This window comes from Panulirus ornatus, chromosome 3 (genome assembly GCF_036320965.1).
Source record: "Panulirus ornatus isolate Po-2019 chromosome 3, ASM3632096v1, whole genome shotgun sequence".
In the NCBI taxonomy this organism is placed as follows: Eukaryota; Metazoa; Arthropoda; class Malacostraca; order Decapoda; family Palinuridae; genus Panulirus; species Panulirus ornatus.
Genome location: NC_092226.1, coordinates 12,787,642 through 12,804,040, shown reverse-complemented (window position 1 = coordinate 12,804,040; position 16,399 = coordinate 12,787,642). Strand labels below are relative to the sequence as shown.

The 16,399-nt window shown below is 41.6% G+C and overlaps 1 protein-coding gene across 1 annotated transcript; it reads left to right on the top strand.

Moving 5' to 3' along the window:
• Positions 1-218: 218 nt before the first annotated feature.
• On the top strand, positions 219-15,297 carry LOC139759393 (oplophorus-luciferin 2-monooxygenase non-catalytic subunit-like). Its single transcript, XM_071681482.1, has 7 exons — positions 219-1,183; positions 4,663-4,787; positions 10,771-10,929; positions 11,234-11,427; positions 11,694-11,835; positions 12,703-12,833; positions 14,739-15,297. The coding sequence occupies exons 1-7, from the start codon at positions 563-565 to the stop codon at positions 14,894-14,896; spliced, it is 1,530 nt and encodes a 509-aa protein (XP_071537583.1). The 5' UTR covers positions 219-562; the 3' UTR covers positions 14,897-15,297.
• The last annotated feature ends 1,102 nt before the right edge of the window (positions 15,298-16,399 follow it).

Below are 16,399 nucleotides of genomic sequence, written 5' to 3'. Positions count from 1 at the left end.
ACACACGCCATCCTTATTCCCCGCACACTTGCCTCCGACCGCGATCCATCTTCTCTTTTATTCAGTTACAGCCTGAAAGTACTTGTCTGACTCTCACATCATCCACAAAACCCGTAGCGCACCAAGGTACACTCTACTAAAGTGTTCAAATCAGAGCGTCTGCGAGAGACTGCAACTCGTTGGTGTGGGCGGCGGGCAATACAAGTGCGGCGCCTGTGTGGTGGCTTCACTCTCGTCCTCACCGCTGATAACCAGTGTCTTCCCGACAGCCCAGGCGTCTCAACCAGACACATCACGCAACGATCTCAGCTGACGACGTTACGACACAGCTTTTTTTCCACACGTTTTGAACTGGCGTACGTTTTGCTGGTGAATGAAATGCTCAAACTGCTTTGTTGTGGTGTTGGAAAAGAATAAAATCTGAGTAGTTTTGCAAGTGAAATATTGCGCTAGATTTGGACTGTTTGGAAGCTGCCTACAAGTGCTTACCTTTAACTAGTTGGATATATCAATAAGAAACCTGCTTTATTTTCGATCAGTGCATATAAAGTTAACGGGAATCATGCCTCTATCAAGGATTTTATTACTACTGATGTTGTATGCGAGCGGCAGCCGCTGTGCACTGAAAGACAGCCAAAGACTTACACACACATACCCTTTGTACCACCGCTTTAAGGCGACCGTTCTGCCTGGCGAAGACATCCATTTAAACAGACACGAAGGGAAGCCATACAAGCTAAAAACAGCGACACGAACCTTGGACAGCACTTTGAAAACAGAAAAATTCCATAAAAATATCGATAGCCTTTCGGGCTCAGGAAAAGAAAGGAATACCATAACCGAACAAAATCTTGGGAACGACTCTGAGCAAGAAATTCCCGAGAAGACATCGAAGCGGAGGCTAAGCTCCCAGACAATGGCTTCAACCTTAAGCGCCTCCCACAGTCTACGGAAATCCACAATGAAAGACACAGTGGATGATGTGCGTGACAGTCGGTTACGGTGGATGAGGAACCAAGGAGAACTAACTCGGGCACCAGAACTAACTCGGGCACCACTGCCGAGTCCACAAGTGTGTGCAACCATCGAGCGGGAGTCGACCGTGCGAGGAACCGCCCCTCCCATGGTGTGCGACTTGTGTCCCACTACCGTCGACAACAAGAACCCTCTCTCCCCTTGCACAGTACGTATACTCACACTCTTATTACGATTCCTATAACAGGAAATTGTTAACATACTTGCATTGTCTTCCTGAAAGCTTTTAAGTATCGTTGGATGCATATAACTGGTCAAATGCTACTCACACAAGGCTTTGTATCAATATGAAACACTAGACTGACTCGCTCAGCTCGTGCTAATGAAAATGTACTGGAGCTAGCTGTCTGCCAAGGACAGGGAAATACTGTCCCCTGGTTTAGTAATGGTGTCAAGGACAGAACAGGTGCTGAGGTAAATGAGTCTAGTATATCTGAGATTTCATCTAAGGTTGTCCAAGTGGCTGGTGATAAAGCTATGAATATCTTACAATGAATATCGACTACAGACATGGGTTTTGAGAGTAAGAAACTGGATGAAGAATCTTCGAGGATTCTTGGCAAAATGGTGAGCAAGAGAATGTTAGGAAATGAGACTAAAATTACGAGCTTGAAGTATTTATTCTACGCTTAACTCTATAGTTTTCCAGTGTCTGCAAGTTATCTGGTGTAAAGTGTAATTGTAAACACTTTAATAGATTCTTTTTGTTTAGATTAACAAAAAACAAACATTATTAGGATGTGCTGAGTGTGATTATTGTGTGTACTATGTAAGAAACGTATATAAGTGTATTGATTGCCCTGTCTCTTGAAATAGTCAACCGCAGAGGGAAGAATGAACGGTTTGGTTGGTTAAGCCAAATGTCCCGGGTTTCGAAATGGGTTCGAGATTGGTACACTGCAACGATAAACAACACGTGACGAAGACTATGAAATGAGTGTAAATTACCTACTTCTACAGTAAGGAAAAGTTCTTCACTCGTGGGACCACATTTTATATAGTCATTCTTTTTCAAAATTCTTTGTCCACATTCATAACTCAGCTATACTTTCATTCATTACACTTACACTATAAAAGTATTCATTATATATTTTCTGAAAAGTTTTTCGTTAAAATTTACGGTCTCTGGTTGTTCTACAATCTTTGCATCTTTCGAAGAATGTTCACTGGTGACATCACCAAACTGGGTTAAAAACTTGAAGGGTGTTAATCAAGTCACTCCTCGCTCCTCTCCTCCTTGGTGGACAAAACTATGGTTTCTAACCTCTCACTGTGACTCAGTTCTCTTACTTCTGACACCATCTTTGTTGCCGTCTTCTGGAACGTCTCTATTAGTTCTTTGTTAATTTAGAGCAGTGACCAAACTTGGGAAATGCATCCTAGTTTTTTCCTCAAATACGATGTGATCGCTTGGCTCAATACTTCCTTGCTCATGGGTTTGACGACGATTCTAATAATATGCCAGAGGGTTAGGTATCCTGTCGTGTAGAGGCTATTCCTAAGAGCGAAACTATTCATTCAAAAATACAGTATACGGTAGATATCTATTCGTAAAACGAGAAAAGTAAATATCGCTAAAACAGTATTTCAAATGAAGCTAATTTTATGTCGACTTTAGCTAAAAAGGGGTTACCTAACCTTTTCAGTTGCTACGTATGTCAAAGAAAATGGCCACGTGCATTACATTAGGGAAGATTAAATATACCCACTCAGTGGCACCTTGCTGGCAGTACCAACTGGTTGGGTAGCTGTTTCAGGTGTACCTTAGTAGGTGGAATGTAGCGGGTGGCAGTCAAGGGAACCCATCTACAAGGTCACGTGGCCTTCACAGATAATGACAGCACCAGATGGTATGTGTGTGTTACCACCACACTCGCATTGTATAAGGTCAGTGGTGGACGTACAGCGGCCCCATACCCGCCCGTCCCTGTTACTAGTGAGGCAGCTGGTGGCAACACACCTCCGTCCACCTCACCTTGTGCTTCGGGAAGACGATTAAACTGCTAAACTTTTGTCTTCTGAGCTCTGACAGAAATGGCTTCTCGTGTACAAAGAAGTTCAGCGTACGTAGATCTATTAAAATGGGTCCTGGTGACTTTTAAAGGCTTATAAAAATATGATATCTGCATTTGTGGCACTGGTTCAATGGATTTCGTTCTCTGCGTCGGTTAGTCTTTAACTTTGCCACATCTCGTTTCACGTCCTCGCAGTTTAATCAGTCTTCCAGTGAGGTTTGGCAAACCTGTGAACACATGCACCAGCATCGTTCTCTAAACTAACACAGAAGTCACTCTGATAACACTAGATAGATACGCCTGCCTCCCATGCACGGCCATTCAATATCTTTTGTTAGAGTCTGTGGCAAATAAAGTGTGATTCATGCTGTACTTCACCATCTAGTTAGGTCTTCAACAACACCAAATGACTCTGCTGGTAATCAATACCACCAAGTAACTCTACTAGTAAACGCACTCATGACACGAACTTATTTAGAATCTAAAATGGAAATTCAAGTAGTTACTGTAGCTGTTAAGTCTAGATGTGAATGAATGCATCACAGTTCTTTACTTGCTGATTAATTCAATCTTGGACAGACAAACGGAAGAACATTACCTGCGACTAAATTTTTGGAAAAAAAGGATGATGTAACCAAAAATTGATGGTTATTAATTCGTACCATACACACATCAAAACTTTTAAAATATTTTCACTCATCGTAAAACGAACGTGAATCATACGGTAAAAACCTTCGTTAAGAAAATACGTTGTAAAGTCTGTCATAAAAAAAACCCAGAAAAGTGCGATAACATCAGGGATGATCTCATCAAAACTAAACCTAAATTCAATGCAAGGTGGTACGACGAAGAAACAACACAAACTCACCCATCGCAAGGGTTATTTACGGGCTTCCCAAGACGAATACCACTAACCACCACACGGTGTCATGCTGGAACTATATACACATCTGAAGCAGTGGTGATACGTAGAACAAGGGTACGTAAAAATGAGGAGTCAACTGGTCGGTGGCTTTTGTGCTAAAAAATGAAAAAGAATGAAGTACCGCTAGCGAAACATGTCAACCCTAGACTGTTGCGCATACCGCTCTCACTAAAAGTTAATTTCTCCCTGGGTAAGTTTAGGACTATATCAGTCGTTTCTTTTCTTAATCTTTCTTGTATGTTATCCTATGATTTTATAAGGAAGCCTATTTTCCTGTAATTCAAAAACACCCATTTTTCATGCTGCAGGTGTATTTCAGGGACTCTATCACAATCCTCTTTAATTTTGATGGTATTCGGTGGTTTGGAGTTTAAGGATATATCACTGGTCAGAAATTTTACATTACTCTGTTTCCATGGGATTTTTTTTTCTTAAATGACGGTCTTTATAACGTTCACTGGTGACGAGATGCGTGTAGCTATAAACTGTGATGAATGAGTGGCGTGAAGTGGCGAGTACATGCTGATAAACAATGAGAGTGGCGTGAAGTGGCGAGTACATGCTGATAAACAATGACTGGAAGCCTGGCTCTATTTCCTGGGAAGCTTCAAAATGTAAGCAGACTACTTTTACCATTTTCCAACCTGGGAAACAAGCATTAACGGTGCTGAAATTATGTGTGTGCAGTGTGTGGGTAATTCCGGGACGGGCGCTGGGTTGATCAGCATCACGTGCCCGCCCACCACCTCCACTACCGACCAGATTCACGACATCTTCACCAACACCGATTTCATCACGACCCGCGTCTTCAGGTAGGTTTCCTGTGGCGTTCCCTTGATTAATGAAAGCTAACGCATTGTGTGCCTGTCTGATTTTAATTGCAATTTCGCATTACAATAAACCCTCAAGATTATTTCATCTTCATTTACCTTATTTAGTGAAGGTTCCCCATTAAAACGTGGTTCCAATATTTCTTCGAAGTTACTGAGAAGAATAGGGTTTGTTACAATGAGTTTAGGTAATCGTTACTTTTTTCATGTTTAAACTTTAGAAAAAATATGATTACATAAAGGACAAAAGGTGTTAGAGGATGGATACCAAGTGATTAAGCATATCAAAAAGAGAAATATATATTTCCTTAGACTGACACGGCTAAATAGCCTAATTTAGCTGAAGGGTTGAATTCATCAAGCAACAGGGTAACGGGGTTCATAAGGTTACCGTACTTAGCATAGAGCTTCACACCCAGTCCACTTTGGTATATTGTTCAATGGCAGTTGCAGAAGAGCAAGTCTACTCATGAAAATTGTACATAAGGTTAGGTTTGAATTTGGTCATGTTATCTGTATTACTTGTAATACAAAGACATTTCATTAAGTGGGATTTTCCATGGTAACTCGTATTTCTTTTTCGCTATTGCCTTTTTAATGCTTGGGTTATGAATAGGGAAAACGTGGGGTTAGATATTTGAACAATGTCCAATACCAGCATAAAAACGAAGATAATTTGCCTGTTCAAATGCAAAAAATGGATATTTTTTTGTCGTTAATGAGATGGCACACTCCATTGGACGGCGTAAACAGTGAGTTTGTTTTTCTGTGGATATATAAGAATTTGACCTTGTATGGGACACATCACCCATGTGATATATTTCATTCTCTGTATAGATAACGCACCCACCATATTTCCAAGCCTGTTTACATCAGATTGATTGGATGCATGGCGAAAATCAGTGGTGTTTCATCAATAATTATGAAAATTTGCCATTCTTTGACCCCCACAGGTAAGGTATCTTGTTTTAAACATTATTCGGTTTGTAAATCAATTGACGAACCGAATAAACGGTCTTCCGAGACTAAGCGTCGGGAGAAGGTTTGTCCTCGGCTGTTCGTAAAAATTACCGAGACGCCATAGGCGCCCTTCCTGTTCTAGTGAAATATTTTGACGAAATTGGTCCGGAAGATTCCTTACAATACCAACTGTTGAAATCAAGTGCTTTTACCCAACGATTTTCCTCTACTTCAAAGCTTCAGGGCTTAAATTTGCGGCACTAGGTGCTATACGTAGAATCCTCAGCGCTTGCAGAGTGTAGGGAATCCAACGTGTCCTCTTTCTGACACACGTGCTCCTTACGCCGCGTTGCGTTTTCCCGTCACACAGCAAGAATGACACGATTTCATCATCGGGAATAAACCTATGTGACAAGTCTTCACCTAGTTTGGTACATGTCAAGAGATAACTGATCACTATCAAGCTATAGTCAACGAACAATGTCCCCGAACGTACTGGGGATGGAGGTACTGGGTGTAGTGCTTTACGCTGAGTACGGTAATGTAAACTATAAATTCCAGGGAGGAATTTCGAACGAAACCCAAGTTTTGTTACCTTATGTTGAAGGATCCAGTATGTAGTTACTTGCAAAAAATGGACGAAATAACTTCTACATGTAGGTGTGGTTTCAATATTATTTCCTGGCAAATAACCATTCAGACATTCTTCACTTTTCCTTTCATATCCCTGGGCTGAGTAAGCTACAGTGACGGGGTTCACGAGACTGCATATGACTTATCCAAAAAGACTGAGGTTCTTGAACGTATTGTTTGAGGCCGAAGCTTTCTGTGTCCAGTCCTCAGTAAATGGTCTTTGTCCCTACTTCAGCCAACAGACCACCATCCAGGTCGTGTCCCCACAACTGTATCGTGTTTACATAATCCACATCGTCAGTCTTAGAAAAAAGAAACTTTTCTAAATCAACAAGTGGGTTCTTCCAACACTAATAACAATGTAGAGAAACTTCCTGTTCGAAACTAAACCAGTTTATGACATTAATCTCACACGGTAACAAAACACCTGTGGCACTACGGTTTTACGATTCGAATGGACAACAAAGCTTCCAATATGATTACATTTTTTTGATTTTGTAATTTAGCAGGAGGATAAACGTACTTCCTTCTGTCGATCACAAATATGCGAATGTCAGGAGTAATTTTGCTAACAAGCTCACATTTATTACACGTTATCTTTTGTAATCCGCGGTTTGTCAAATTTTTAAAAGACTTTCTTGGCCTCTGCAGATGTTTCACTGAACTTCGTACTTTGAAGCTTCGCTACACATTTATCACCGCCATAAACGATATGTATCCAGAAAAATATCCAAATAGAAGTAGATCATGCTCGTAGAACACCACGATGCTGAATAATTCATCAACCAATAAATGATGAAAATATAAAAGGGTCTACCTTTCTCGTTACTCATTTTCTATATTGGCAATTGAGAACTCGTTTTCTCTTACCTTTCATAAACTCGAAACTTAATCTAACTGTCTGAAGGCCATATCGTCTGATTTTATGAATGTGAACTAAAATTTGTGGGTACTTATTCTTTATTTGACAAACTATAGATCTAATTACAGTATAACTTTGAATGAATCATTAGAATAGCAATGCAAGACCCAATTATTCCAAGAATTTTTCTTCCATGAGTGATAGTCAAATATTTTGTGTATTTCATCTTTCTTTGTTAGATGCTTATCTCCACCAGCTCAGAGGCAAATTAGATTACTATTTCTCAGTTAGCCTTCGGTGCTAGGCGTATTTACAGTCGTTCGACCGTCAACGATGAAGCCCCTAGCAATTCATTAGATATTTTGCACTAACAAGATTTCGGTTTCATTAAGTTTTCTGCTGTTCACTCGCTGTCGCTCCTCTTGACGAAATAAAGGATGGTTGGGGTGTATTATGAAATCGCCCAGTGAAGAAAATTCAAAATATGGGCATTATTTCGTAATGATAATATCTTTGGAATTATCTGGATGTTAAATATAGTCAATAATATCATTGAAGTTCCTATAGCAAGAAAAGACAGCTGTTGCACAGAAGTTAATAAGAGTCCGGCGACCATTTTTGAATGAAAATATATTCATATGAATCATAAAACAGCTGGTACCAATTACTGTTCTATTAAACGCTTTAATATGCTGTTTTAGTTAGAGAAAATTTCGTTATCATAACCATACTTCATGTTTGGGAAGGTGGGGAAATGGACAAGGTTGTATCATTGTTTACATGTCTAAATCATGAAACAGCTAAATAAACATAGGGATGCTTCTGTTTTTCCTTTTGAGGGGACTGAAGGTAAATAACTGAATGTAAAGACGAGATCAAAAGAATTACATATTCTAATGATATCACAAAACAAAATGAATTTCGATTTCTAAGTTAAATCACAGGTATTGATAAGTTATTTGGTTTACCTAAATGTAAAGTAAAGGCTAGAGAAAACAGTATCATTGGTTTCCTAACACTTGGTAGAAGTTAGTTACGTCTAGTAGTTTCACACGCTTGAAGTTAGAAGGCAGAAGAGCCCGTGTATAGGAACAAATAATGAGTATTTCCTGCACGTTTATCCTACGCCAGGAACAAGAACACCGAACATGACCGGGGGTTTCGGTGTGACGATAGCCGGGAGGCCTATGAAGGTCGAGCACAATAAAAAATCAATTAAATCAAGAGTAAGTGCAATACTTCTATAAATCAATACCTCTAAGAACCTCATATGATGTCCCCTGGTAGCCAACATTTATTTCAATTTCGCTGTTACTTGAAATGTTCTATGGCATCGTCTTTACACTGCTTTTCTTCATTGGATTTGAACTTAGGTCCAGATTTTGTATGTACACTGGCTTGTGCGTGCTGTGCGGTGTGTGTTCATCTCGCAAAGACTTCCAGTCCCAAATTCCTTACTACCATATGATGGCATCGAGCACGGTGACATTGAAATTTTAGATCAATCTCGGCCTGTCAGCTAAGTTACGGTAAAGGTTTATGGACATTTTTCGCCAAGTTTCACTTACGTCTTAATTCGATATCGCATGAGTAGTTTACTCATTCAGTCTCACAAGAGTCCTTTATATCTCATGTAAGAAATGAAAGGTGTCCATTGATGTGTTTTTCTTCTACTCTCTCGATCTACTTTTGTGATGCAATTAGATTATGTTTCCTTATCTTGAAATTGCCCCTCCCCCCATTTTTTTTTAACTAGTTAACATGCGGAATTGGGGTTATCACTTTAATCTGAAACATCATAGATCGGAAACGTCATAATAACGAACCATAATTATTCCGAAAAATAATGTGATGGCAAATAGGCTAGATAGGGAAACATCCACATAGGATGGGTTAGGATTTGTGATGTTTTGAAATAATGATGCTTAGTAATTATATTACCTCGGAATATCATGGTTATCCCGAATAAACAAAAAACTGACTCGTTTATTCTTATCATTCCATCATGTCTGTGGCCGGAGAATATGTGTATAGAAAAGTTATACATGACAGAGAAGTTAGAAGCAACTTAGTATAATGGATATCATTGCTGAACATAACTAGACACATTCACTTAAGGAATATATTTATGTTAACCATACGTCCTGATAATACAAAGTAAATTTGGTCGGGTCCATATAATGTATTTGTTACAGGGTAAGATACGTAATGCATTTAACATTTAATTACCATTATCTATTGTTGGCCTCTCTGGAGATGTTATTCATGTGAAATGTGAAGTCTGAGGTCAGTGATGTAGACACAAACTAGAACACCATGTCTTAGAATTTGAAAATATAGAAGCTTTTAGGGATAGATCTAAACAAACCCTGCAAGAAATGTCACAACACCTTATTGTTAATAACGAGATGCCTGAAATTTTAAGTTTGTATTTACTTTTTTGCATCTAGTCGGTAAAACTTACCATATGAAACGATGTCATGTTTGTAATGAAATGCCAATTATGAAAAAATAATATCATGTAATGTCAACCCATTGGGGTCTGACTAAGATCCTTTGTGACCCCTGTAATCCTTTTGCGCTGCCTCTCACATGATGAGCATGGAGTACACAATAAATTTTGCCGGGTTACCGTTACAAATCAGGTCATCAAATCAGTCATTAAGGCCATCAATATCACGTTATAAACATAAATCGGGAAATCTTGAACACCCACAGGTATCAAAAATAATTCTAAGGCTATAAATACTCTGTATATAGGGCCCTAGTATGAAACTCCTTTACCAAATAAATCATATTCAGAATACTGAGGATTAGGTAGGCACATATCAACAGTTTGGCAAAGGTATAAATAACCCAGGTGATATCTTGGTGGTACAGTCATGTTGTCTGCCATCATGAAGGATCATGGAAATCCCTTCTGTCTAAAAGGAGTTGGTTCTTCACGTAGAAAGTAACCTCCCAGTGAGACCAATAGTATCATCTACCGCTTTGTGGGAGCTAATCCCGTTAGGTCTGCAGCTGCTTATATGGCCTTCAAGAGCAATGCAAGCATCTCCACAATCTGTGGCACATTAGAATTACAGCTAAAGTCTCTTGTTATGAATCGATCGGGTTAAGCCACCATCAACTACGGTTAACAGATGTCGTCTTTGATGGTAGAACATAATTAATACTCTCCTTGACAATAAACTTCACGAGATTAATGGTATAAACTTCGTTCAGAATATCAAAAGACACGTAACGGAGGTTCAGACGAGCGGCTACAACATCGTCGTCTGGTAGCGTCCTGAACGTACTGGTATTGTCTTTACGATGATACACAGAAGCAAAACATGAGTGATATAGAACTGATGTTCAATTAGAGCAAGGTTTTTCTAAATTTCTGCCGTCCAGACTATTTTGCTGAGCACCTTGCAATGGAACAGAACAGTGAAAGAAAGAGAAGTATTATAATAAACATTCTCCAGCTTCTCAATTCCTCCAAGTATCATATGGTTATGTAAACAGATTTACTTTACGTGGGACGAACGTGAGCGGGGTGCTGAGCCAAGACCTGTGGGGCGATTTGAACTTTGTCCAGGTGGTGATCGTGCAGAACATGATCAACCACGTGGATAACAAGGCTTTCATCAACTCGGCCAACAGCCCTCACCTTGCTCAACCTTGGTAAGTGTCGGAGGAGCTGCCTTCTAAATGCTTTTTAATCTTCACTGACGTAGGCTTTTAACTGAAAATCTCCCCATTTTGGTACCGAATATTTCTTTTTTCATCTGTTACCTCAATCAGTCTAAGTACAGAGCACTTACCCATTCGCTGTGGTAAAAGAGTAGTTGCATTACATCCCAAAGTGTTCCAGACTCAAGTCCTGCCAACATCTCTCGCGTTGATTTGTCCTCTGAAGGTTATACAGTGTATGGAAACGTGTATGTCTTGCAGTAATACGGTCTACCGTCCTTCACTGATAACCAAGGGACGTTGCAGATACCAACCAGATCAGCGAGTACGTGACGACGGGCGTGGACGACCTGCCCAAACTACAGACTCTCATCCTGAAGAGGAACCGCCTCACCTTCATCTACTCCCACGCCTTCAACTACTCCTCCCTCATGCTGCTCGACCTCTCTTACAACACGATCGACAGCGTCGGCAAGAACGCCTTCGCGGGTAATGCAACGGTTGTTTTACTGGTCTTCAACCACCTCGCCATATCTTGGGAGTAATATTACCCATCCCCCAACACTGGAGATCTGTATCCAGGATAATCAAATAATGTACACGTGTCTTGTGCTGTAATGATGGTGAAAGATAAAAAAAAAAAAACTCCATTAAAACATTATATTTACATTGCGTGTGGCAGTCTCCACAGGACTGAGCTTGACCCCAGTCGTATGTAGGGGGGACTTGTCTTTGATACCTTTCGTCTCCTGCAGCGTTGGACAAGCTAGAGGAGCTGTACCTGGACCACAACCAGCTCACCTCCCTGGACGATGACACCTTCTACTTCTACAACCACAACCCCCACTCCAACTTCCTCCAGATAGATCTCTCCTGGAACAAGATCTCCTACATAAGGTGAGGCGCCCCTTGGAGCTCCTACAGACACTACAGTGTTCCCTGCACTGTATTGCTTTTTTCACTGATCATCTTTCACTGTAGTTCCTTGGCTGTGAAATCCCATCACTGTGGTCCCTTGACTGTCGTCCCATCAATGTGGTCCCTTGACTGTCGTGCCATCACTGTGGTCCCTTGACTGTCGTGCCATCACTGTGGTCCCTTGACTGTCGTGCCATCACTGTGGTCCCTTGACTGTCGTGCCATCACTGTGGTCCCTTGACTGTCGTGCCATCACTGTGGTCCCTTGACTGTCGTCCCATCACTGTGGTCCCTTGACTGTCGTGCCATCACTGTAGTCCCTTGACTGTCGTGCCGTCACTGTGGTCCCTTGACTGTCGTGCCATCACTGTGGTCCCTTGACTGTCGTGCCATCACTGTGGTCCCTTGACTGTCGTCCCATCACTGTGGTCCCTCGACTGTCGTCCCATCACTGTAGTCCCTTGACTGTCGTCCCATCACTGTGGTCCCTTGACTGTCGTCCCATCAATGTGGTCCCTTGGCTGTCTTCCCATCACTGTGGTCCCTTGACTGTCGTCCCATCACTGTGGTCCCTTGACGGTCGTCCCATCACTGTGGTCCCTTGACTGTCGTGCCATCACTGTGATCCCCTGACTGTCGTCCCATCACTGTGGTCCCTTGACTGTCGTCCTATCACCGTGGTCCCTTGACTGTCGTCCCATCACCGTGGTCCCATCATCATGGTCCTAACCGTGGCCTTCAGCATTCACCACAACCACCCAGTAGCTGTCGCTGTCCACCCTGGGATATAAGATGAACACGCTGTATCCGGAGTAGGTGACTGTAGTCATTGTTGTTGTCTTGCAGTGATGACGCCTTCCGTGGCCTGAGGAACGTCCAGATCGACCTGCGGGAGAACCAGCTCACCACCATCTCCCAGAAGATCTTCTACCCCATCATCCTCGACAGCCAGTACTTCGCCTTCTTAGCCTTCGATGGTGCGTAGTCTAACGTCCTTCTTCTCCACCCTATTACCCTCCACTCTCTCTCTTTCCCTGGTAGGTTATAGATGGTAGACAGTCATCGACCAGGGAGCTGGCTATATCACCGATGCTACCGCCTTGGGTACTGGGAGTGTTAGCGCAAAGACAGCACTTCAGTAGCTCTTAGTATCAGTCCTTTGGCCCAGGTTTGCTGCCTTGTCCCTCTGTCTCACCCAGACGTGGCCTGGTGGCTTCCAGGAGGATGTAAAAAAAAAAGTACTCATCGTATAATATTGGTGGATGAATGAGATATGATGATTGAGGACTTGGCTAATGCAGACAGCGTACAAAAACTTAACAAGTTGTACGATACTAAAGAAAGTTCTACAATAAATGATTCCCCACGAGTGTAGAACTCCCTCCCTCCCCGTACAGTACAATACTCAGGCCAAATGGCGTCAAAGTAAGTTCCTTAAATATCATGGTTGCTGAGTAACACAGCTAGAGACAAGGTATCGTGTGTCTGAGCTGCTGAATAAGATAAAAGAACCTTGAGTAGATCATGCAGACATGAGAAACTGGCTGGCAATTTAAGCCAAATATTTGTAGCTTAGAGAAAAAATGAGAGGTGATATTCGAGCTGGATAAACATCACATACAGTACTGTACAGGGAGGGAGTTTTACACTCGTGGTGTCCAATCTCGAACATTCTGTGCTATCATACAATTAGTTAACTTCATGTATGCTGTCTCTGCATCACCCATGTCCTCAATCATCATATTCCATTTACCCACCACTTCCTCCACCCATTTCCTCCTCGTGTCACCCATACTGAATCTACCTGTATTCACGTCACCCATACTCCCACAACCTGTACTTGAGCCGCCTATATTTCTGTATCTCGTTCTCATACCACCCATACCAGCAGGACTCTCGTCCCTTAGATCTTCAAAAGGAATTTGATAAAGTACCCCACAGGAGACTAGCATTTAGATTAAAATCCTTTTTTTTTTTTTTAAATAGAAAATAATGCAGTCACTAGAACTAATTTGAGTAAAACTGAAACGTATAATGCTAGTGTGAGAAAGAGTTTCTTTCCAAACAGTATCATCGAAGAATAGAACAAGGTGCACATTCAAACACTGTTAACACAATGACTGTCAGCGTCTTCAAAAACCACTTGGACAAAAATTTCATCAGTTGAGGAATTTTCTGAATGAAGACAGAGAAAAATATTACATTAACGTAATTTTTTTGCATCTTTTTAATCGCGAACTAGAAAGATAACTCCTGACTAAAACCTTTACCAGAACGTAAAGTAGTGTAACTGTAATTTGGAGCAGCGTCGTGTATAGTACATCTATTACAGTGGAGACAATTGACAACAAATATTCCATTGTACTCTTCCTTCTACAGATCTATCCTACACTATACTTCAACAATGCATGGCTCTCCCTCTATTCTTTCCCAGTTTGCTTTTCTAACCTCAGTTAGAGCAGTGTAGAGTAGAAGGGTAGTTCACATTACGACAGGCAGGTAACTGCGTGGTGCGGTGTTTTAACGTTGCTGAACACCGAATCCGGCGCGGGTTCGAATCCTAGGCGTAGCAGTCAACCCAGCTGTCCATTCCCTCCTTGCAACTTGTCGATAAACAGATACCTACCTTAAGCTGATATATATATATATATATATATATATATATATATATATATATATATATATATATATATATATATATATATATTAATTGATTCTTCACCCTAGTGATTACATACATAAACGGTTTAATAATTATCATGTTATGCTGACGCTTGTTTTTTAGATCAAAGAAGCTAACTGTACACACAAACACCCACACTTTCTCTCTAGAGAAGAACAACACAACAGTTTACATCAGTGTAACCAACGTTCTGCGGCAGGTAACGAGATCCGGTGTGACTGTAAGCTGCTGTGGATCGTGGTGGAACCCATCGTCACCAGCTGCTTCGACAACTTCATCTGCGCCGACACCGGCATCCCACTCTACGCCCTAACACCCTCCGACCTGGGCAACTGTACGGACTCCATCTTGCTGTAGCTAATCTTCAGTCGACTACGGCAGCAGGAAGCACACCAGTGTGGCCGGCCCGGTGGTGAAGACGACAGAGAAACAATGAAGGACAATAGACCATGATGGTGTGACTCTGTGATAAATGGCGGTGATGGTGTACCAGTTTATCATCAATACTTACGGATAATATTTTTGCTACGAGAGCCTGAGAGCAGCGTATGGTGCACCACTCAGTAAGGATAAACAATGGCCGACCGTGAGGTACAGCCTAACTTGGGACGTACTGTTCTTACCTTGATTCTATATATTCTATTTGATTCTAGTGACAGTTTCTATTTTTATCAGTGACGCAAGCCGGAGGAGCTTTACACATGATTTAATTTAGATTGTATGTGATGAAAATATATATATTTTTATAGCATAAGCAATTATCCTTTGTGTAAACAAAAATAGATAAAACAGGGTGGGAGAGATGCGTGAGAGAGGTTCCAACTGTACTGCTGCTTCCTTATAACATGACAACCATGATCCCGAGCTTATTTTTTTTTACGTATGTATACAAACTTTCCAAAGGGACAAGGGGGGAAAAAAATGTGCATGCGACTGTGTATAGTCAGACAGGCAAGTAAGAGAAGTCCACTCGTGATGCAGTATGGGAGCAGCAGGTGGTAACAGTTGTCTTCGGAAGTGACTAGTATACACCGTCCTGCTGGGTGGTGGGGGATACTGGAGCAGGCTGGGGAGGTAGACTAGGATACACCGTCCTGCTGAAGGTAGTGGGGGATACTGGAGCAGGCTGGGGAGGTAGACTAGGATACACCGTCCTGCTGAAGGTAGTGGGTGATACTGAAGCAGGCTGGGGAGGTAGACAAGGATACACCGTCCTGCTCAAGGTAGTGGGGGATACTGGAGCAGAAAACTGAAATCAAAGCTTAACAAGGATGTATCCTCACATCTATGATCTCATACAGGGTGCACGATAGCAGGGAAGGGAAGACAGAGGACGAAGGATCTAAATCGACATTCTTGGATAACCTAAAGTTTCAGGAGTTACTGGTGGATGACAGTCCCTCCTGGCAGTGTGAACTGGGAAATCTTCGATAGGAGATGATGGCATCAAAAATATCATACAATCCTGTCCCGTGCAAAGATGCAGTAAACCAGACCAATTGTTAACTATGATAACCGCACTACAATTAAGATGGTACGACTGGTCTCACTCAGTGATGGACAGTCCTAATAGTGGTGAATCTTAAGTACAGTGAAATCGAGTGGGGATGTCCCAGGTCCACATGGAAGTGTAAATTCTCGTCTTTCTTTGAAAGCTTCCTACACCGACACGTCACTAAGTAAGCTAAGCACAGCAGCAGATCCACTGTCATTACCATAGCTACTGGTTAGCGAGGACATAACAGGAATCAAACAGAAACGAGTGACACGAAGAGATACGACAAAGGAATTCTTACAGAGCTGAATGAAGCTTTTGGAACATAGAATACGAAACGGAATTCCACAGATAATGAAAAAAGT